The sequence below is a fragment of the Leptonychotes weddellii genome, chromosome 10 (genome assembly GCF_054177405.1).
Source record: "Leptonychotes weddellii isolate Sample4059 chromosome 10, ASM5417740v2, whole genome shotgun sequence".
In the NCBI taxonomy this organism is placed as follows: Eukaryota; Metazoa; Chordata; class Mammalia; order Carnivora; family Phocidae; genus Leptonychotes; species Leptonychotes weddellii.
This window is the reverse complement of record NC_138378.1, coordinates 51,813,643-51,831,579: the sequence shown is the minus strand read 5'-3', so window position 1 is coordinate 51,831,579 and position 17,937 is coordinate 51,813,643. Positions and strand designations below refer to the sequence as shown.

Genomic DNA, 17,937 nt, shown 5'->3' with positions numbered 1-17,937 from the left:
TGTGCTATGGTGAGTGCTGTGAATTGTGCAAGACAGTTGAATCACAGATCTGTACCTCTGAAACAATATTGTATGTTAAAAAAAAAAGAAGATAGCAGGAGGAGAAGAATGAAGGTGGCAAAATTGGAGGGAGAGACAAACCATGAGAGACGATGGACTCTGAAAAACAAACTGGGGGTTCTAGAGGGGAGGGGGTGTGGGAGGATGGGTTAGCCTGGTGATGGGTATTAAAGAGGGCACGTTCTGCATGGAGCACTGGGTGTTATACGCAATGAATCATGGAACACTACATCAAAAACTAATGATGTAATGTATGGTGATTAACATAATAAAAAAATAAAATACTTTCTTTGTTCTCTATTTGTTGAAATATTATCATACCTTTACCTCCAGCATGGTTTCTTTAGTTTTTTTTTTTTTTTAAGATTTTATTTATTTATTCAAGAGAGAGACAGCGAGAGAGGGAACACAAGCAGGGGGAAGCAGCAGAGGGAGAGGGAGAAGAAGCAGGCTTCCCGCGGAGCAGGTAGCCCGATGCGAGGCTCTATCCCAGGACCCTGGGATCATGACCTGAGCCGAAGGCAGACGCTTAACCGACTGAGCCACTCAGGCGCCCCTCTTTTAGTTTTTTAAAAAATTTGTAATAGCTGCTTGGAAGGTTTTTTCTGCTTCCAACATCTGGGTCCACTCAAAGGCAGTTTCTTTCTACTGTTTTGAAATCCCCTTATTTTTGGGACACACTTTATTTCTGCATACACCTGGGTAGGTTTAGGTAATATAGCAGTTGAGATAATATAGCAGCTCTGCAGACTCATCCTCCGCTCTTGCCAGGGCTTTTTAGTGACTCAGCTGGACTATTTAAGTCCATTTACCCTGCACTGCACAGCTTCCGATGCTCCTCTGCAGAGGGTACAGCCGGAGTATGTACCATCACTCTGACTTCTCCCTCCAACCCCAAGGACAGTTCTAGGAGGGCTTTTATGGTTTCTTTCCCCAATCTCCTTGTAAGGGTTTTAGTTTGTCTGCCTCCATTGTTATCACACTGTAATTAACATCCACTAATTGTTGGTGGACCTATTATTTTGGACAATGCACTGGGGCACAAATGGCTACCCAGTTTGATCCAATTAAATCCAGGTCCTCGTAGTCTCTTTGAGGCTTGTTCTAGACCTAGGACTACTCTAAGCTGCCTTTCATTCTGTTAGACTTACCACTGGTTTTCCCTTTTGCTTATTGCTATTACGGAGTTACCAGTCTCCTCTTGTCTGTCTCTACTCCCACTCTAAATTTCCTTGGTCTATGGCAGCACCCTTAGGCTTGAACTTAGAGGATCATATAGAAGCTGTTTTTATGGCTTGCTACTGCCTCAGAGTTGGGGATGGGGAGAGTAGCCTGTTTTTCTAGGAGTGATACCTGTGGTCTATATATAGAGCAGTGGATGATAACTCCTGGTCTTGTTTGCCTTTCCTTGCATGGAACCTCCACTCATAAGCTGGGGCAATAGTGATTAGAAAATAGTATTCTTGGTCTGCCATTCCTGGGGTAGCTCTTCAGTGCTCTAAGTGGGGACTGGGTAGAGGAAGGAAGGTCCAGACATCTTTGCTACTGTTACCTGAAATAGAGCTTCTGTGACATAGAGCTTGGGGGATAGGAGCAGGTAGAATGAGAAATGCTAGCAGTCTGTTCATCCTAGGGAGAAACTGTAGGCTGAAATTGGGAGCTAGGGGGAGAAATGGTGTGGGGTCATGGCTCAAATACCAGAGACTTGCTATTCTTACCAAGCTTTAGTATTTTCTTGAATAAATGTTTCTGTAATAAATGTTTTTATTTGCTATATGGTTTTATGACAATTCCCAAGACTTTAAAAAATATACATATATATTTACCAGTTATGGTTGTTTTCACCAAGGAGTCTGCAGATCATGTTGCCATTCCAGTTGTGCTTCCTGATCATTTATTTTTGAGAGAGAGCATGAAGGAGGGGAGAGGGCTCAGATGGAGAAGATCTTAAGCAGAGTCTCCACTGAGAAATGGCTGGATCCCAGGACCCTGAGATCATGACCTGAGCCGAAATCAAGAGTCACAGACTTAACCGACGGAGCCACCCAGGTGCCCCGTCCTGATTATTTTTTAATGCATGTCTTAAAATACAAGCAATCAGAATCCTTTAAATAAGGCAGTATGCTCAAAACCTGAAAAAGCTTTCTGCTGCCATCAGCTGATTCATCATCAACACACAGCCTACAGAATAAATAGGCAGTTCTTTAATAGCTAAATATATTCCAGAAGTAAAGAGTGTTTATAATTCATTTACAAGTGAGTGTGTTACACCAGTAAATGTTGTTTGACCTGCTGTATAAAGTAAATAATGCTAGGTAAGAATTAGTCCTGGAATAGTTTGCTGAATTCCTATTTCCAATCCAGTAGATTAAAAACACAACTGTTAATGGTATAAAGACGTAGGAATCATATTGTGATAAAATCAATCTCAAAAATAGAGAATCCAGACCCTTGCTGGATAATTTAAGAACTCAGAAGTTTTCCTCAACTTAAACATGAGTGCCACACAGAAAATACTGAAGATGTCTTTCAATGCGATGAAACTGTACAAAACTCTAGAACATGACCATTAGATGACCAATGTATAAAAACCAACGGGATTTAGAAAACACATCTAATTCTGAAGTAAGCAGAAATAAAAAGACAATTTACAAAGAATTATAACTAATTTCTAATCATCATCAGAGTCTGAATCATATTTCTTCCCTCGGATAGTTTTCTTTTCCAGCTTTGTGAAGTTTGTTCCAAATTTCTTCTGGCTCTGAAATGGTGGCTCCATTAAATTTCCACTAAAAATAAAGCAAATTTGAAAAGCATTTACTGTTTATGATTTAGCACAGTTGGTATGTTAACCTGCACAAAAATCTCTTTTCTTCCTCACCTATGGAATAGTTTTCTTTAAGATGCTGGTGTCAAGGAAGACCTATATTATTCATACTGATGGTTAAGAGTTTTAAACCCTATTTTGTATTACTAAATGTTTTTGATCCATGTTTTATTTTCTTACCATTAATTACTAACATTTCACAAGACGTACCAACAGATTTTCTGACTGAAAAGTACAGAAGGAAATGAAAGTTTTTCCACCTGTTTTGGATATGCTGAACTTGGATTAGATCCTTTTCACTATAAGAATGACACAGGAAAATGATTTTTTACAGCTTGTTATGGCTGGTATGATCCTGTTTCACATCTTTTAATGTTTAGACAAACATCAATAAAACTCATGGAATTCATTATCATTAACCTGGAATTGGCATGAAATTTTTCAATGATGCTTAACAAATAACTGAGACATTTTCTTCTTTCAAAAATATCTAGGAAGATTCCTGGCACCTAGATTCTGGTTTTGAAATATCATTTGGAGGGGGAGACGAACCATGAGAGACTACGGACTCTGAGAAACAAACTGAGGGTTCTAGAGGGGAGGGGGGTGGGGGGATGGGTTAGCCTGGTGATGGGTATTAAAGAGGGCACGTACTGCATGGAGCACTGGGTGTTATACGGAAACAACGAATCATGGAACACTACATCAAAAACTAATGATGTAATGTATGGTGATTAACATAATAAAAAAAAAGAAATATGTGCCACTGAGAGGAACCACAGTGCCTTGGAGAAATAGTCAATTCTAGGGAGAATCCCTCTAAGACCTCTTATTTGCACCAGAAAGAATGTGCTTAAATAACTACTGGGACGTGTGAAAAGGACATAGAAGCCTGCATGAGAGGGACTCTACTGGTCAAATCTGGGGCAATTTGGGCTTCAAAATAAATATTAGTAGCGAACTATAAGCCACTGGATAAGATAAGCCATTGCCCATTCTAATATAAATAAATGAAAAAGTAAATTAGTGTGAGATATGGAAAAGTTCTTCTTAAATCACCATTTGGCTTGGTAGACAACTTGTTAACCAGTACTCAGTTACCACCACCAGAAATGAGACAAAACATCCTATACCTCCTGCAGTGCTACATTGAGAAGAATGCAATATCACTTCTATCATGTACCTGTGAGAAAATGCATAGTCCAAACCTAATCCTGAAACATTAGACAAACCCAAACTGAGGGATGCTCTACAAAATAACTAGCTTGTACTCTTCAAAAATGTCCATGTATTGCAAAATAAGACAAGTTGTCACAGATTAATGGAAACTAAAAATACATAGTGACTACATGAAACATTTTAGTATGAAGGACATTATTGGGACAGTGGTAGAATCTGAGTAAGGTCTGTAAATTATTTAACATTTCCTGTCTTAATCATTGTACTCTGGTTACATAGAAAAAGCCCTCATTGTTGGAAAATACACAAGGAAATATTTAGGAGTAAAGGAACAATACATCTTCAACTTCCACTCAAATGGTTTTGAAAATAAAATGTATGCATTCAGAAAAAGAATGACAAAGCAAACGTAAAATGTTTAAAATTGAGAGATATGGGCAAAAGATAAATGAAAATTCTTTGTACTAGTTTCCAACTTGTTTAAAGTTTGAAATAATTTCAAAATACATTTAATAAATATTAATATTCTATTTATTATTAAGAAAGTAAAACCTAAAACTCCAAAGTCAATTCCTACAATGTAGGGATAATTTAGGCATGTGTAGGGGAGATTCAGAGGAAAAGGGACAGGGAAAAGAGAACTTTCTACTTATTGAAAAGCACTATGCCTATAGAATGATAATAGTATAATTTTATCTGTTAATTTTCCAAATCAAAAACAGGCATAGAAGGCAAGATGATAAGTTCTGATTTATGGAATCAGATAAACTATTTGGCAAAGTGAAGAAGGAGATGAATGAAAAATGGAAGTTGGATTTTAGATTGTTTTCAAATTGATACTGTCTCCACAATAATTTAAGATGATCACAGAAATGAGATTATACATTTTATCATATTCCAGAAGACAGCAACAGCTACATTAAAAAATCTGATGTTCAAAAATAAGTCATCACCAATTTGAATAATCTGGTTTAAATCAGGGAAGAGTCAATTCTGAAATGTCATTTTGGGTTTCCAGACTAATAGAAAATTAGATTCAATAGGATTTGTCAGGATGAAAACTTTTATAGTTAGGTGTACTCCAAGACTCAATTTTATCTGTACCTCTGATTTTGTTGTAAGATGATGCTAATAATGTACGCTTTAAGAAATATGTTTTTCATTTGTGAAATATTTTCTACATCTCAGCCAGAAGATCTTACTTAGCTCCATAAAATGAATGTTAACATAAAAAAACTTCTCTAAAAATATCAACTGGATATGACATTAAAATCAATGGTTTTGCTAAAAATTACCTGTAACTGAGAATATCGGAACAACCCAGCCTCCATTCTAAAGTTTCTGTGGTGAAGTCATCTGTATTTCCTAGGTCAGTAAATCCAACAACATAATCTTGTGTTTTTCCATCTTTTACCAGTGCTAGTGTGGGAATGACTTTGATACGCAGTCTCTCACAAAGGAAAGGTGCTTTTTCCACATTCAGCTTCAGAAATTTGGTCTCAAGATGTTTCTTGGACAATATCACCAAATGTCGGTCTAATATTTTACACCTATAAATAAAAGCATATGGAAAAGCTAAAACAGATTTTTCATTTTAAAAATAAGTATCATAAAGGTACATTTAATTTTTTTTTTTTTTTTTTTTTTTTTTAAAGATTTTATTTATTTATTTGAGACAGAGAGAATGAGAGACAGAGAGCATGAGAGGGAGGAGGGTCAGAGGGAGAAGCAGACTCCCCGCCGAGCAGGGAGCCCGATGCGGGACTCGATCCAGGGACTCCAGGATCATGACCTGAGCCGAAGGCAGTCGCTCAACCAACTGAGCCACTCAGGCTCCCAAAGGTACATTTAATTTGATAGTTCTTCTGCTTGAGTCTCGTAATTTGGCAGCCAGCCTATGCTGGTGTCGATGACCTCATTTCATTTCATAGGTTAGTTAACTGATATGAGAGGCAGAAAATCATCCAGGATTCTAGAAAGTCAGATGTGCCCTAATGATACTTACGGAAAACAAGATACTAAATATACACTTTCAGTCACAAGTAGTTCACGAAGTTGTCATGTTCATGGTAAGAACAAAAAACTGTCATTTCTCTTATGTTTCCTGGTGTCTCATACACAGAGCTTGAAGGGTAATAAATTTGACTTGACAGAACTCAGAAGATACTTTTTAGAATTAGAAATGTACACACAGTGCCATATTTAGAAGTCATTAAGACTGAATGGTGTCACTGAGAAGGAACTCTTCTAACTGCAACTAATTATTAAGAAGCATAGGGTCAGGGCTATAACTATGGTCATATGGTTCTAAAGAAATGAAAAATACCAGTAGTTTTATTAAGCCACTTTCTATTGAAAAGAAAAATGGAAATGACATTTTCTGAAAGTTAAAAGGTATTTTAAAGTGGTCGATCCTTTAGTGTTCCTGAAACAGACTACTGTAATAATCTTTTTGAGCAGTTCTTAATCACAGGTGTTCATTAAAGTCAGCTTTTAAAATATATGGATGAACCAAAATTCTCTGGGAGTGGAGCTGGGAAACATGCAGGTGCTTCTCATGCTCTGTAAAGTTTGATAACTACTGCTTTAGATGATAAAGACACCAAATGTTTCATAGTTGTTACTAGTAGGCTTTCTGCATACTTCTTGGTGTAGTTATTCCTGAATTAAGACTGGGTCCAGCAAGTTCCTAGTAACCTTGATGCCTCATCATTCTACCTCTGAATGCATCTTTTCATGTATCGCCCATGTAGTATAGCAATGAGATTGTAGTGAAAAATGGTAGGAGGGAACAAATTAATAAATGGTTCCTGAATGAAACTCTAAAACAAATGATAAATGAACCATTATATGCGAAATATGTTCTTGAAAACTTGTAGATAAGTCAACTCCATGGTTTTACTGGAGTTATATGGAACCTATTTTAAGTAAATCTATTGATTGTACCATTTGTTAATTCATTTTTTTAAAAACCTAGAAGCGGCAGTCACAGTGTAGTTAAAACAGCTTAGGCTTAAATCCTGGGTTCGAATCCTCTTCTGTCATTTAGTAGGTCAGTGACATTAGGTGAGTCACTTAATCTCTCCAAGTCTTGGTCTCCATGCATGAAGCACTGGAATTATACCTACCTATCTACCTCAAAGGGTCATTGTGAATGTTCCAGGATTTTATATATGAAATATCCAGTCTACTATGCACCAGGAACTCTGATATCTATTGGATCTACCAATAAAATTTTCTAATGATTTTTCTTTTTTTTCTATTTTTTAAGCAATCTCTATACCCAACATGGGGCTAAACTCAAGACCCTGAGATCAGAAGTCAGATGTTTTACCAGCTAAGCCAACCAGGCACCTCTTGATTTTTCATTTTTGCTTGAAGATAAGTACTCCTGGTGTTGCACCATTTATACAACCATCAAATATATTTACTGAGCACCTACTCTGTGTCAGTCATTGCTGCTCTAGGGGTAGGAACTTGGGAGCATGGTGAGCCACGATACAGGCAAACTCTCTGCTTTCTCAAAACAATCTACTGGCTGGGCAAAAACATCTAATAAACATCAAATGATATCAACCTTAGAGACTAATATGATATTAATGTATCACCTCATCATGTATGTCAAAGGTTGGCAACTGGAGAAATATTGCCAGTGGGAGAGGACAGAGTACCACGGTGACAGAGGGTTTCTCTGATACCCTTTCTTTTCTAAACCCTTCCCACACTTTCCCTTACAGGGGATTTCACCATCTCAACATTTTCATTTTTATTACCTTAATCAGTAAGTCTGAGGCAATCAATCCCTGTAAGATCTGAATTAACAACTAAGTTACTGGGTGGTGAGTTTAAGACAAGGGCGGAGCAGGCTGTGCAAATGGCAGAAGAGGGCAGGGCTGAGACAGCAGTGAATGATGGAGACTCTACACTGGAGTGTGTGTCTGAGGGAGGTGGCTGCTATTCAGTATTAGCAAACTGCCTTCCTACAGAATTCCAGGTCTGCTATTAGGTTATTTGATTTTTTTAAACATCTGAAATCTGGGTTTTTAAAAAAATTGTTATCTCTCAATTTTTAAAAGTTGGCAACTAATCAAATCTGGGGGTTAAAAGAAAGGCTTAAGTTAAGATATAACTTTTTTTTTTTAAAGATTTTATTTATTTATTTGACAGAGAGTGAGAAAGCACAGCAGGGGAGCAGCAGGCAGAGGGAGAGGGAGAAGCAGGCTCCCCACCGACCAGGGAGCCCGATGCGGGGCTTGATCCCAGGACCCTGGGATCATGACCCGAGCTGAAGGCAGCTGCTTAACCGACTGAGCCACCCAGGCGCCCCAAGATATAACCTTTTCTAGGGGTATTTTCATTTTACAAGGACTCTGCCTCTGTAGAGAGGTTTGCAGATCTGGGCTTTCCAAAAGAAATCACCTTCCTCTCCTTCCAGCCAAGCCTGGCACTCCCAATGATGCTTCTAGTCAAAGGCTTGGTCAAACCATTGTCTCCCCATGAGTTGCTGGCTGAGAAGGAGTGAGTGAATTCAAAGCTAGTGTTCAAGGTGTTGGCCCCCACTCCCAACATTGTGTCTATGTCATAATAGTACCAAAAAAAGGAGAAATAATTCTTGTTGTGTTGAAAAAAAAAATTTACATGTACATCTCTTAGATGTTTTTAAAGTTATCTAATGAAAACATAATTCAGAAAATGGCCAGTTCTATGGAAATAATCTCGATTTTTAATAATATTCATTTATACTTTTTTATGTAACAGGTTTTTAAGTTTAATCTTCAGAATAACAATTGTTTAACTTTAACAGAGACTTCTACAGAAATACAAAGAAACAACTTAGAAGTAGTTCCTCTAATTTTTTAATTTTCCTATTATGTTAGCATATCTCTACTCAAAGATCTCATCATTTTAAACAAGTCACTGATGGAAACAAAGTTACCTGAATGTGGAGTCACTGTAGAAATGGCAAACCACTTTTTTACTCTCTTTGACTTCTTGAAAAAAGTCTCTCTCACTAGGGATTTCTCTGTATTCCCCATGTCCTTTTGAAAGCCATTCCTAATTTGGAGAAAAGGGAAATATTACACACTTGAAATATCTTTCAGTACCACTTTACATTTTATGTCTAAATCGCTATAACATTCTGTAATGAAGTTGATTTTATCTTGTAGAGAAATCAATTCCTCTTAGTGATTTATTTTCCTAGGTCTCTCGTGTCAGTGCAAACACAGTCTGTGGGCAGGGACTATCTTTCAGCACAATTTGTGTTTAAGACAATCATCTGTCTTGGTAACTTCACACATACGTTTTCTCACATCTTTAAAAATAAAAATTTAGACTCCAGAAACTTAAAATGTAAATATCCATTTAATTTCTCTGCATTCAAACTACTAAAATCAGAAGCATTAGGTCCAAGTTAATGCAAAGCTTTGAAAAATAATGCTCATGAGATAAAGCTACTTGGTCTTTGTAGGGAGGGGAAATGGAGGGGTGGTTACTGCAGCTCTGCAGCTCTGCAGCTCAAGAGCCCTGTTTGCTCAGAGAGGCAGGAACTGCTTCTATCCTGGCCACCAATGGGTAGTATCCTAGGAAGAAAAAAATCACATGATGTCCAGAAATAATACAGATACCACCAGTCATCTAATCCAACTTCTCAACCAATATATCAACCCTTATCAACCGTGCCTGACAGACCTTTCAGTTTCTCAAGCTTCCTGCTACAGGACAGGTTCATCGTCTCAACTGGAAGCTTGCTTCCTTTTTCAGGCAGCTGGTTTTAATAAAAAGGAACACTGGGCTTACAGGCAGAAGGCATGGGCTTGAATAATTGTTCTACCACTTATTAGGCTAAGAATTCTAATAACCTTCCTGAATCTCCATTTCCTCATTTGTAAAGTGGAGATCACAAAGCACAACTCTCTCACTGAGTTGTGAAAGTAAGACTATCAACATGAAAATATCTACAATAATGTCTGGCATAGGTGCTTAAAAAGAAGGTGCATGTATACTCTCTAATTTTTTGAAAGGTCTTCTCACACTGAACTGCAATATATCTGTAACTTTGGTCTGTGGATCTCAGCTTGGACCTAAGATTAGAGGGAAAAGTTCTAATGTCTTTCACACGTCAGCCCTTCAGATACCCTATCTCATCTGTATCCTTTCTTCTCTACCTCTCCCTTCATTTTCTTTTGGCTATTTCTCATATGAAATGATCTCTACACTTACTTTCTGATTATCCTCCTCTCAACAGAGACTAATTCCTCCTCATCCTTTTAAAAAGTGGCAGAAGTCTGAATGCAGCCCTCCAGAAGTGGTCCACCGAGAAAGGGGCAGGAGTGCCATCTCCTTTCTTCCTCTGGACTTAAGCTAACACAGACTGTATTAATAGTTTTCATATCCATTTCACATTGGCTTATGCTGAGCTGACGCTCACAGGAGGTGTTTTCTCCTTATGTGACATTTCTTTGGTCAAACTTCTACAAACAATTTAAACTCTCAAATACAGTTCCTTAATGGCATGTAACATTTCATGGCTTTTCTTGACTCACCAATAACATTGCCGTTAAAAAAGAATATTTGTTTTTTAAAAAGCTTTTTGTTATTAATTCTCATATGTTTAACCAACAGGTGGAAGACCTGAACCTTTCCAAGCTCCTAAGAGTGAAGCAAGCCTACTCTGAACCTCCACCAACACATGGCATCTCTCCCGATACTCAGCACACCCCTGTGCTCTTAGTACAGTTTCTTTCAGAGTTCATGCTCCACAGGGCCTCTGCTGAATGGAATCAAGCAGGATGGGCAGAGATAACAATGCAGGCTGAACCTACCAAAGGCCTGGCAGTGGGGCAACATCTAGCTCTCACTTAGTGGTTATCACCCAAGCCTTTGGATGAGCTCTTCCTATTTCTCACCTGTCCTTCTGCTTATTACCTAAGTCCTATGTCACTAGCTGTCATTAACAGGAAGAGGGTACTCGGCTGACTGAGGAATATTGATTCGCATCAGCCTATTAAGTGCTTATGTCACTGCATATACTGATTTCCTGATACCTACATAGATCAGTAAATCAAAATTACTATGCAATCTATACTACTCTTTCAAAAAGAGTATATATAAAAACCATTAAAGCTTTTCTACTTCCTTAAAAAACATTTTAATAAAAAAGATCTATTACAATGCAGTGAAAACTCTAAAATAAGATCCTCTCAGTTATTCTATGACAAATTCATTTTAAATTGATTTGCATATTAAAAAAATCCCTAAAGGCTGCAGGACTCAGGTTTTTAATGATAAGTATTCAGATTATTGTTTTAACTGCTGAGTTTCATTTAAGCCATTATGCATGTTCCTTACTGCAAATCAGGTAGATTCAGTCTTTCTATAAAAACATCCCAGTTATGACAACTTTTTTAGTTGAACTATTAGCAATTAGTAGTGTTACTTAACTGTGATTGTGAAACAGGAGTTTGTAGCAGAATCTCATCATACATTACCTTAGATAATTATTAGCATTATAATTAAAAAAAGTCTCCTGGCTTCAAAACCATACACACACACACTGTATTTTAGAAAACCCAAGCTATAAAAATAGAAACTCAATCACATTATAAAAGATTCTTTCCTTTTTGTAGCAATTCTTATAAACACTGAAAGTATAAACATTATGAAAGAGATGCTACAGCAGCACAAACAAAACTCCCTGTTTCTTTAGAAAAGTCAAAGCGCATGTTTTATTCACAGCCAACTGAAGAGGAACCAGAATTGATAATAATCTATTTCAATCTGACAAAAAGCAATGAAAAAATTTTTAATCAAAATTAAATTTGCAGGACTTATCCCAATTGGTTTTGATCAGAGTCTATGAATCTGTTCCACACTTCACACTCTAAGAGACCAACAAGGATAGAGCTGTGGCCACCCTTCTTTGTGACCCAGCATGCATTCCTTTGAATAAACAAGCCATGTAATTGTTACACTGGAAATGCCTGAAATAATTTCTTCAATGTAAACTGCCTTATAGCTCTCACCTAACTTACACTGATCACAGCTAAAGTATAATCGGCTTTACAATCACCTAAAAGGGAAATCACTGACTCCCAGTGCTCTTCCTAGTCCCCTCCCTCCTCAACCAACAAATCTGAGCTCAAAAAATGATCTTGGGCACATGTTTCTTTTACTTGACTGTGGATTAACATACTGAGCAGGCTAATTTTTAATGTATCTTTAAAACTAATTTTTTTCCCCAGCAAATTTTTAACAGTGATAGTACTCTGCAGTAAAAAACAAAAACAACCCTAAAAATAAGGACTGAAATAAAACTACTTCAGCACGTGTATATATAAGTTGTTAGGAGCATACTGTTAAAGTAATTTCAGAAAGCAGGGCAGAGAGGTTACTTGTTTCTGCTGTTGAGATTTCCTTAGTGCCTCAAGTCTCTTTTCTTTGAGACGTTCCAATTCCTCCTCGTCCATCTGATCCAGTTTCTGAATTTCAGAATCCAAATGTTCTTCTACTAGTTTGGTAGTCTGAAGCAACTGATTTTCCAGGACTTTTGAAAACATGTCAACAGATGCATTAGCTTCCATTCTTCTAAATGGTATAGTTCAGCCTTGGTGCTAGGGAGAAAGTTGGAAAGTTGGGGGGGGGGGGGAAAGGCAAGTAAAGTTTCCTATCTCATTTACAAAAATTCTAGCAACTGTATAATTTGTCCTCCACAAAGCGTTCTGCTGACAACCAAGCATTTCATGTTACCTTTAAGAATTTTTACTTAAATGTTTTATTATTTTAGAGAGGGAAGGGGAGGAGGGTGAGAGGGAGAATTTTAAGCAGGGTCCACACTCAGTAAGGAGCCCGATTTGGGGCTAGATCTCACAACCCTGGGATCATGACCTGAGCTGAAATCAAGAAACTGACTGAGCCACCCAAATGCCCCTTACTGAAATGTTTTAAAACTGAATTTTCCATAGGTTATAGTCACACCACTCAAAAGATTACTTACAGCAAGGTTTAGGTGCTTCTGATTTAGTTTGTTTCATTACAATAAAACAAAGAGGAGTCTTTAAGACCACAGAGAAATGGGTAGTTGGAGTTCTACCTAATGACATATATTAACAGTGTTTCTTTTTTTAAACCAGAAGAAAAATAAAGCAGAAATGACTGAATAATAGTGAAGTTTAACTACAGTGAGGTTTTACATACATCTACAAAACAAATTTTGCTTCAATACAGAACAGAATTGAGCCAAAAATATATTTTTCAAAGTTTCTACTAAATGATTTTCATTTAACTCCTGAGAAAGTGCTTTACAGTTTATGTAAAGAACAGTGCCTGGTGTTCCCTAAACTTTAGTTTTCACTGCTGTTCTCTATGACCTAACAAAATCTATAATGCTACAAAGACTGATACTGGTATGGATCTACTGACACCGTTCTTAACTTTGATGTAAAACAATACCACTCCAAATGTTAAAAATACTGATCCTTTATGTAACACAGGAGTTTAAAAACAGAATCTAATTCAGATAAAACGAAGCTCTTTTCAATTACACATTTTATAAGATGTAGTATTTTGTCAGGAACAATCAGATGGAAATTTTATGTATTACTACAGAAATATAATTTATAATTTGCTTATGAAAGCAAGAAGCTGTTGCATTCAAGTAACTACGACACAGTTGCAACCACTACTGAAGAACCTTAAAAAAAAATCTTAATAAACTGTGAACTCACTGACCCAATTACTGACAAATAGCCTGGCCCACACAAACCCTCTACAACTGTTGAACTGAAAAGAAGTAGTCTTCTTGCAAACTTCACTTTTGATTCTTTTTTCTTCACAGGAAAAGCAGTTGAAATGCACTGATTTCATCTTTGTATCCCCAGAGCTAGCAGTGCTTGGAACACAGCAAGTGCTCAAAATATATTTGTTAATTTTGGGACGCCTGGGTGGCTGAGTCGGTTAAGTGTCTGCCTTTGGCTCAGGTCATGATCCCAGTCCTGGGATCCAGTCCCACATCTGGCTCACTGCTCAGCGTGGAGCCTGCTTCTCCCTCTGCCCCAGCACTCTCTCTCTCTGACAAATAAAAAAAAAAAAAATCTTTAAAAAAAAAATTTGTAATTTTGAATGAACATATGCCTACTTTCTGTTCAAATTATCCTTAAGTTTCAAAAGTATTTGAGTTTAAAAAACCAAATTGTAAGCTCCTCATAAATGCTATACATTTTCAAGGAATCGTATTTCAAATATGATAAAATAATTTCACACTTCCTACCTCCATAGAAAAATGTCAGTGAGACTGTTTCCCTTAGGGTTGGAGCCGGATGAGGCAGAAAACTGGTTACTGAGACACTGACTTACATGTCAGAACCTGTTCTTACCAGAGGTATAGTGGATGCTGATCCCTGGAGTTTTATGAGATAAACTCAGAATTTAATTCTGGGATAACTGGGAACAGAAGCGAATAACAAGAGCTGTTCTGGAGACAGGTGGTGGTGGTCACCGCATTCACAAAGGGGAGAGGAGATGGTGTAGCGATCCCGATAACTTTTCATTCTTCAAACCACAAACCTGATTCTTCCTCTTTACAGTTCATCGGGAACAGTGGGAAGGGGCTTGTCCTCAAATTACCTAACCGCTTCCTTGACTCCCTTACATGCACCCGCCAAAACAACCTGAACTGCGCTCGAGGTACCTTCCGAAAAGCTTCCTCGCCACTCCCTGAGCCCATAGGGACCGACCAAGGCGGAGTTCAGGTGGCCCCGTGGGCAACAACCCCCGGAGCGCATGCGCCGAAGCCGCCTCCGCTTCACTGACACCGACGTCTGGGCCGCGCCCCTCCCCCGCCCTGGCCGGATGTTGAGTGGTGAAGTGAAGTGTTCATCAGCACCGGGAGGCGGTGGCCAATTTTTCCACACCATCCTCTGCCTCACCTGAGCTCTCGGTGACACCTGAGAAGTGAAGAACTAACTGCTCCAGAAAGGCAGTCCACTCTGGCTTCACCCTCGCAGCAGCTGCCGGTGGCTGCGAACCCGCCGTCACTTCCGCCACCCCTTTGGCTGCGGCCCTCACGCGATACAACCTGCGACGCCCGAGGAAGTGGGGCGGGGGGGGGGGGGAAGGGCGTGCGTTCGGTGAGCGCTTCTGCGCGTGCGCAGCTCCCATCCTCCACCCGATATTTCCGATTCTCAGCCTCGTTCTGGATAAACGGCCAACGGGGGAGGGAGCAAAGTATGCTGGAGGTTGTAGTTTATCAGTGCTCAGCGTGGCCGAGTCGGGACTTCCTTAGGCTCCGAGCCTCAGTACACGTAATGTTACATCAGAAACGAGAGATAGCTACGATCTTGCTCTGGAGTGACACTCCAACTTCGCTTCCATCGTGTTTAATGAACACATTTTTTTTTTTTTTTAAGTTGAGGTATAACTTACACAGCATGATTAGTTTTTACATACTTAACACCCGTAGTATCACTGTCCGGATCCAGATATTAAACATGTTTACCACCCAGTAGGTTGGTTCCCTTTGGACTTCCCTAACACAAATTCTTAGATCTTGCTCTCACTTTGAATGTAAAGATTAATTTCTATTTCGGGGAACTAAGGGGTGTGTCCTTGTTTTGTTCATGGTAATTATTATTTTTTTTAAAGATTTTTTATTTATTTATTTGAGAGAGAGAATGAGAGAGAGCACATGAGAGGGGGTAGGGTCAGAGGGAGAAGCTGACTCCCCGCTGAGCAGGGAGCCCGATGCGGGACTCGATCCAGGGACTCCAGGATAATGACCTGAGCCGAAGGCAGTCGCTTAACCAACTGAGCCACCCAGGCGCCCCATGGTAATTATTTTTTAGAGACTGAACAGACTTCATAATTCATGGACGTTACTGAGAGTCCCAATTTGTCCTAGATTTATTACCTAGAGTGCCTATCACTGGTTCATTGTGTTTCTTTACTGAACTGCGTGCGGCTGAGAATACAAAGACACAGAGGTGGAAGGAAAGCCCAAGGCTTACCTCTGAGCCGAGCTCCAAAACTCCAAGTTTGCGTTCTCCCCAGAGACGGAGCTGACAAGGGGAATTTTCAGCCTCATTGTCTGTCTCAGGGTTCTAGAACCAGGAAACCCCGCTGTTATCCTTGCGCGGCGGACGCTTGCGGAAAGGGGGCGCTCGGGCTCCCGCCTGGCCGGCTGGTCAACTGGAGACGCTCTACCCGAAGCGCAGCTCTCGATGAGCCGCGCCCTGCGTCCCCACGCCAAGGCGGCGGGGCGATGCGCTTGCGCACTGAGAGCTCACACCATATGTGCCCTGTCCCAGTGCGCGGGTCTGTGGAGAGCCGGGTGCGAGAGGCGGCAGTGCGAGGGCAGCCGAGCCGAAAAGAGACCAAAGTCGGCTGGGGGACAGTGGGTCTGTGAGAGACCGAATAGAGGGGCTGGGGCTACGAGCGCCGCTGACACACGATGGGGAAGAAGCAGAAAAACAAGAGCGAAGACAGGTACCCAGTGACTGGGTCCGCACGGTGGCGTCGGGCGCAGCTCAGTGGTTCGCGCGGGTTTCGCCGGCGCGGGGTGGACCGGGGGTGAGGCTCGCGCCCGGCACCACGAGGCACCGGGCCTGGGTCCAGAATGGGCGGCCTGGGGCCAAGACCCCAGTTCCGGGCGGGTGCGGAGGGCCTCGGCGGCGGGCGGGTTCTTCCAGTCGAGGTTTGGTCCCGCCGCTACCCCTCGCCCGGCCTGGGAAGAGGGATGTCTTGCCTGAGGAGCGGGGCAGTGGTTTTGGGGTTCCCTGCCCTACGGGGAGGGACTCGCGTGGCTTCGCTGGGTCGGGGACAGCCTGGCCAGAGTGGCCCCGGCCAGCGTGAGAGTTTTTTTTGTGGCGCTGTTACTGGCGGGGGTCAGGAAGAGTTCTTTCAGTGCCTTTGTACCTGTGAATACTTGAAGAGAGAGGGGAGTTCGAATGAGAGTGTACCTACAGCTCGGTTTTTTAAACTCAGAGCCGCTCAGGTGAGTTGGAGTTACAGGGAGGTGTTTAATAGGTAACCGCCTCTTAACCTCATTTAATTTGTTTACAGTTCCCAATTATTTAAGGTCTGGTTGTCCAGACTCCGTGCTTTTTGCTTTCCTTCTTCCGGCCCGTCTTTTGGTGATTTCCTTGCTCTTTAGCACCTCCCCTTAAGAAAGGAGGAGGAGACGAAACCAACCAACCAAGGTCTCTCCTTTCTAACCACTTGAAAGGCTTTTGGGGGGAAGGAGTGTACGGGTGTATGTGGAGTTACGTACCCCGAGATTTTTGCAACATTTCCGTATGTCACATTCTATTGAATCCTCTTACTCTTCTCATTCAAAGTTTACTCCCTGGGAGTGAACATCTGTTACATTTCACCTTTGTAAACCACTCACCAAACTTAGTTCAAATACTAGGGGAGAGTAAGGTAAATTAAAAAAACAAAACAAAACAAAAACCAAAAACAACAACCTCTGATAGTTCATTTTGACTTAAAATGGGTACCAAGTCTTGAAGTTAAAGTAAGATTACTAATTATAATTCCTGGATTGTTTGCTCACCTGACACCACTGATGAGTGGAATTAAAAGACACCAAGGTGAGTCTTGTATTTCAGCTACAAATCTATTGGAAGAAGTTAATTGGCTTGCAGACTAGAACTTGTTAATCAGACCAGGTAAATGAGAGAAAATAAGCAGACTTCTGGGTGACTTAGTGGGACAAAAATTTCTCTGCTTTTGGCAGGATGTTTTGACACATAGGATACATTTTTATTCCAACCGTGTACAAAAAGTAGATGAGTATAATAAAGCTTTGTATACTAATTAGCGGGTTTCAACCGTGGTTATCACATGACCATTCGTGTCTGTCCACCTGCTAAGAT

At 40.1% G+C, this 17,937-nt stretch overlaps 2 protein-coding genes across 4 annotated transcripts in view; one reads left to right on the top strand and one right to left on the bottom strand.

Moving 5' to 3' along the window:
- Positions 1-2,088: 2,088 nt before the first annotated feature.
- TXNDC9 (thioredoxin domain containing 9) lies at positions 2,089-15,163 on the bottom strand. Of its 3 annotated transcripts, none has more exons than XM_006734200.3 (5): positions 14,992-15,163; positions 12,460-12,678; positions 9,003-9,121; positions 5,362-5,616; positions 2,089-2,849 (listed from the first exon to the last, which is right to left on the bottom strand). In XM_006734200.3, exons 2-5 carry the CDS (start codon positions 12,646-12,648, stop codon positions 2,732-2,734), a joined length of 681 nt encoding a protein of 226 aa, XP_006734263.1. In that variant the 5' UTR covers positions 12,649-12,678; positions 14,992-15,163; the 3' UTR covers positions 2,089-2,731. The 3 variants fall into 3 exon arrangements, with proteins under 3 accessions (XP_006734263.1, XP_030884971.1, XP_081689553.1); XM_031029111.2 differs by lacking the exon at positions 14,992-15,163 and adding an exon at positions 14,440-14,811; XM_081833427.1 differs by lacking the exon at positions 14,992-15,163 and adding an exon at positions 14,334-14,357.
- Positions 15,164-16,340: 1,177 nt separating this feature from the next.
- The window catches only part of EIF5B (eukaryotic translation initiation factor 5B), a 76,858-nt gene continuing 75,261 nt past the window's right edge, over positions 16,341-17,937 (top strand). Inside the window, exon 1 of the mRNA XM_081832302.1 lies at positions 16,341-16,546. Within this exon, the coding sequence (XP_081688428.1) occupies positions 16,512-16,546 (35 nt within the window). The 5' untranslated portion in view covers positions 16,341-16,511. The remainder of the gene's footprint in view (positions 16,547-17,937) is intronic.